The following is a 5,798-nucleotide window of genomic DNA, read 5'->3' as shown; positions in this document are numbered from 1 at the left end:
AAGTAGTGACCTATTACATGTTTTTCCTTTTGTAAATGTCTTATTATAATTATAATTTCTATCATTTTAAACGCTGTGGAAATATTTTTGCCAAACACTGGTCTGTAGATATTTTTTGACAAAAGGAAAAATAAATTAAATGTCTGATGAAATAATAATAATAATAAAAATTAAAATAAAATTAAATAAAAAAAAAATAAAAACTTTTGGGAACCTGAGATGATAAAGACAAAATCTGGATGGGGTGTTGAACAGGCAGTAAGTTTGACAATAAGACATTTAGTTAAAATTAGAGGAAAAAAAAAAAAAAAAAAAAAAAAAAAAAAATAGGCTCCAGCTTCCCCGCAACCCTGAATTAAACTAAGCGATATAGAAAATAGATGGATTTATTTACCTTTTTCTCTCATTTTTGGAACATTTGTCATAGATTTTTGGAATCTTTCACTGACACCCATGATTATATATTTTTGTTTGTACATATTATTTTTAGTTTTTATTATCATTATTATTATTATTATTATTATTGTTGTGACATCTACAAATATTATTCTATTATGGATGCAGATATTAAAATGTCTGTTATTCTTGTTTACCATTTATTACTTAATCTTGTATTTCCTTCTGGTACTTTTCACAGACTGAGTAGCGTTTCATTTGCATAATCACAACATACACACATCACTATGCTGTGTGTGTTCCGTCTTATTAATTTATCCTTTTTTCTGTTTTTGGTACACTTTCTGTTAATGGAATTAATTTTTTCTTAAATTATTTATTTATTTATTTATTTATTTTTATTTATTCAGTCCTGTCAGTGGTTTCTCTGGAACTCCATTGCTCTCAGCCTGAGATCTGCAGACTCTGTGATCTTTTAAAAAGCAGCTAAAAATGCATCTTTTTAAATTCGCTTTTACTTAGTTTTATTTGTTTTTATGTTCTCTGTATTATTGTGTTATTTTGTGGTTCATGTTTCGTTGTTAAGCACCTTGTGATTTTTATTTTGAAAGGTGCTATATAAATAAACATTTACTTTACTTACTTTACTCCTTTGTCTTATCTTGTTTTGTCTCATCCTGTCCTACCAAACATAATTTCTGTCCTGTGTCTTCTGTTTCACCTTTATGCACACACACCTACTAAACAGAATTCAAGTAACTCATTATTATTATTATTATTATTATTATTGTTATTGTTATTGTTATTGTTATTATTAATATTAATATTATTATTATTATTATTATTATTATTATTATGGTCTCTGACCTTCACTGCAACATGCAGTATTGAAAGAGCACCAGCAGGAGGCTGATATATTGCTCTAAAGAAGCTGTGTTTAGGATTTAGTAACATCTCACAGATCAGTTGAAGACCGATACCTAAATCTCTGACTTTACCTTTAACTGGACCTGAGCTGCATTGACTATAAACTGCTTCTTTTTTCTAGTAGTGGAGCCATGTTACTGCATCTGTTTAGATGAGACCTTCAGGCCCTCTGCTGTCCATGTTCCAAAAGAATTAAACAGATAAATTATCTGTCTGATGCAAGAAAACAAATATAACCAGTTAAATAAACACTCAAGCTTACTGGAACTTGCGTATGTTCAAAAACTTACATAAGTAGTGACCTATTACATGTTTTTCCTTTTGTAAATGTCTTATTATAATTATAATTTCTATCATTTTAAACGCTGTGGAAATATTTTTGCCAAACACTGGTCTGTAGACATTTTTTGACAAAAGGAAAAATAAATTAAATGTCTGATGAAATAATAATAATAATAAAAATTAAAATAAAATTAAATAAAAAAATAAATAAAAACTTTTGGGAACCTGAGATGATAAAGACAAAATCTGGATGGGGTGTTGAACAGGCAGTAAGTTTGACAATAAGACATTTAGTTAAAATTAGAGGAAAAAAAAAAAAAAAAAAAAAAAAAGAAAATAGGCTCCAGCTTCCCCGCAACCCTGAATTAAACTAAGCGATATAGAAAATAGATGGATTTATTTACCTTTTTCTCTCATTTTTGGAACATTTGTCATAGATTTTTGGAATCTTTCACTGACACCCATGATTATATATTTTTGTTTGTACATATTATTTTTAGTTTTTATTATTATTATTATTATTATTATTATTATTATTATTATTATTATTATTATTGTGACATCTACAAATATTATTCTATTATGGATGCAGATATTAAAATGTCTGTTATTCTTGTTTACCATTTATTACTTAATCTTGTATTTCCTTCTGGTACTTTTCACAGACTGAGTAGCGTTTCATTTGCATAATCACAACATACACACATCACTATGCTGTGTGTGTTCCGTCTTATTAATTTATCCTTTTTTCTGTTTTTGGTACACTTTCTGTTAATGGAATTAATTTTTTCTTAAATTATTTATTTATTTATTTATTTATTTTTATTTATTCAGTCCTGTCAGTGGTTCCTCTGGAACTCCATTGCTCTCAGCCTGAGATCTGCAAACTCTGTGATCTTTTAAAAAGCAGCTAAAAATGCATCTTTTTAAATGTGCTTTTACTTAGTTTTATTTGTTTTTATGTTCTCTGTATTATTGTGTTATTTTGTGGTTCATGTTTCGTTGTTAAGCACCTTGTGATTTTTATTTTGAAAGGTGCTATATAAATAAACATTTACTTTACTTACTTTACTCCTTTGTCTTATCTTGTTTTGTCTCATCCTGTCCTACCAAACATAATTTCTGTCCTGTGTCTTCTGTTTCACCTTTATGCACACACACCTACTAAACAGAATTCAATTAACTCATTATTATTATTATTATTATTATTATTATGGTCTCTGACCTTCACTGCAACATGCAGTATTGAAAGAGCACCAGCAGGAGGCTGATTTATTGCTCTAAAGAAGCTGTGTTTAGGATTTAGTAACATCTCACAGATCAGTTGAAGACCACTACCTAAATCTCTGGCTTTACCTTTAACTGGTCCTGAGCTGCACTGACTATAAACTGCTTCTTTTTTCTAGTAGTGGAGCCATGTTACTGCATCTGTTTAGATGAGACCTTCAGGCCCTCTGCTGTCCATGTTCCAAAAGAATTAAACAGATAAATTATCTGTCTGATGCAAGAAAACAAATATAACCTGTTAAATAAACACTTAAGCTTACTGGAACTTGCGCATGTTCAACGACTTACATAAGTAGTGACCTATTACATGTTTTTCCTTTTTTAAATGTCTTATTGTAATTATAATTTCTATCATTTGAATGCTGTGGCATTATTTTTGCAAAACACTCTTTGTAGACATTTTTTGACAAAAGGAAAAATAAATTAAATGTCTGATGAAATAATAATAATGATAAAAAATAAAATAAAGTAAAAAAAAAAAAAAAAAAAATAAAAACTTTTGGGAACCTGAGATGATAAAGACAAAATCTGGATGGGGTGTTGAACAGGCAGTAAGTTTGACAACAAGACATTTAGTTAAAATTAAAAAAAAAAAAAAAGAGAAAAGAAAAGAAAATAGGCTCCAGCTTCCCCGCAACCCTGAATTACACTAAGCGATATAGAAAATAGATGGATTTATTTACCTTTTTCTCTCATTTTTGGAATATTTGTCATAGCTTTTTGGAATCTTTCACTGACACCCATGATTATATATTTTTGTTTGTAGATATTATTATTATTATTATTATTATTATTATTATTATTGTTGTTGTGACATCTACAAATATTATTCTATTATGGATGCAGATATTAAAATGTCTGTTATTCTTGTTTACCATTTATTACTTAATCTTGTATTTCCTTCTGGTACTTTTCACAGACTGAGTAGCGTTTCATTTGCATAATCACAACATACACACATCACTATGCTGTGTGTGTCCCGTCTTATTAATTTATCTTTTTTACTATTTTCGGTACACTTTCTGTAAATGGAATTGTTTTTTTTTTTTACTAAAATGTTTTCTATTTTAATCATTTATTTATTTATTTTCATTTTCTGTTTTCATTTATAGATTTCCTTGTCCCTTGATTTTGTCGGTCCTGTCAGTGGTTCCTCTGGAACTCCCTTCCTCTCAGCCTGAGATCTGCAGACTCTGTGATCTTTTTAAAAAGCAGCTAAAAACGGAAAAATGTTTTTATTTTCTATCATTTCCACCTGCAGCCGTTGCAACAAAAAGTTCCGCCTTTTTCCAGGTAAAATATATAAAAATCATAAAGGTTAAATAATTAATACATCAGTACACACACTATTCACATGCACACACACGCACACACACACACACACATACCTAGCACATTAGCAAAATATCAAAGATATCAATTTTTCTCACATTTTATTCAACAAGTTCTTGTGTGTGTGTTTTATGTAACATTTATGATTAATGTATCTATTGAATTTTCTGTTAGGACTTCTACAAATGAATTAACACAGTTAAATAACTGCTTAGTATCTTATGTAAACAGTTACTGCATCTCTTAATAGTAATGTTTTGCTAACTGCCCTGACCAATGACATCCAACCAACAGTGGAGACACCCTCTTTTTTCATATAAAAGAAAGTGGAATCTCATCTTCCTCTGCAGGGTTTATAGTGGAACACATCAGTGCAGATAAACTCCAACAAGACATCTCCTTCTTGTCATAACTAAAGACTCCATCATGTTGTTATTCCTCTTCGTCTTTGGTTTGGCTCTTGGTGCAGTGGCTCCATCAGATGAGCTGGAAGGGGAGCTGCAACGTGGCGGTTGTCCCATGTTCTGGTACAACTTCAATGGCCGCTGCTACAAGTATGCTGCCTCACGCATGACCTGGGCTGATGCTGAGCTCAACTGTGTGTCAGAAGGAGCCAACCTGGTGTCCATTCACAGCCAGGAAGAACACGATTTTGTCCAATCTCTGATCAAGAACTTTGACCATGCTCAGAGTCCTACTTGGATCGGACTCAGTGACGTCCATAAAGAGGGCACATGGATGTGGTCTGATGGTACTAAGGTGGATTTTACCATTTGGTATGAAGGGCAACCAGATAACTATGATGGAATTCAACACTGTGTTCATGTAAAGTTTTTTGGACAAAGATGGAATGACATCCCATGTTCTTATACTTACACTTCTGTTTGTGCAACCCGCATACCGCGTCCATAACATCTGGGATACTAAACATCTGTGTGATCCAGCCTGCTCTGCTGAACTGATTCTGTGATAATATTCATGAGACTTCCACAATAAAGCTATAAATCTACACTTTTATGTCTCTGTACAAATTTCACACCACCACCCTACTGTGTTTTTATTTTTTTACTGTGATATAAAATCTTTTCTCCTTTTATTTTCTTTATTTGTCTCCAATTCTTAAGTTTTTCATTGAGTTCAACTTTAAATACAAATAAAAACAAATATTTTAGTCATTCCAAAAAATATCAGAGTTCAAGAAATGTTCAGGGTTTAATGGCAAACGGTGCCATAAATGGTCATTTTTAGTGAAAGCTGTTTAAAATCTGTTTAAATAATGAAACAAAAATATAAAGTAGGCCTGCATATTGTAAAGAGAGAAAAATTGAAGATTTTTGATCAATAAACGAGTATTGATGTGGAAAATGTTACTTAAGACATCAGTAAAAATCAGACTCCTGCACATTTCATGAAAAATGTGATCAATACAGTTGGATTATATATGGCCTCATGTATCTGAAATAAATAAAAATGTTTCTGTTGCTTTAAAATATAAGTCATTAACCTACAGTACAGGTCAGTATTATTAATCCATTTCTGAAGTTTGTGACAAAAGAGAACAACTTTTACAGAAA

At 30.7% G+C, this 5,798-nt stretch overlaps 1 protein-coding gene across 1 annotated transcript; it reads left to right on the top strand.

Annotated features, from left to right (window-relative positions):
- Positions 1–4,574: 4,574 nt before the first annotated feature.
- On the top strand, positions 4,575–5,587 carry LOC121628155 (lactose-binding lectin l-2-like). Its single transcript, XM_041967080.1, has one exon. It carries the CDS (start codon positions 4,651–4,653, stop codon positions 5,134–5,136), a length of 486 nt encoding a protein of 161 aa, XP_041823014.1. The 5' UTR covers positions 4,575–4,650; the 3' UTR covers positions 5,137–5,587.
- The last annotated feature ends 211 nt before the right edge of the window (positions 5,588–5,798 follow it).

The sequence above is a fragment of the Melanotaenia boesemani genome, chromosome 17, assembly GCF_017639745.1.
Source record: "Melanotaenia boesemani isolate fMelBoe1 chromosome 17, fMelBoe1.pri, whole genome shotgun sequence".
Classification (NCBI taxonomy): Eukaryota; Metazoa; Chordata; class Actinopteri; order Atheriniformes; family Melanotaeniidae; genus Melanotaenia; species Melanotaenia boesemani.
This window is presented reverse-complemented; position numbering and strand designations above follow the sequence as displayed.

Bases quoted from the DNA above. Each gene is read 5' to 3' on its own strand.
- LOC121628155 (XM_041967080.1), top strand. From the start codon at position 4,651: ATGTTGTTATTCCTCTTCGTCTTTGGTTTGGCTCTTGGTGCAGTGGCT.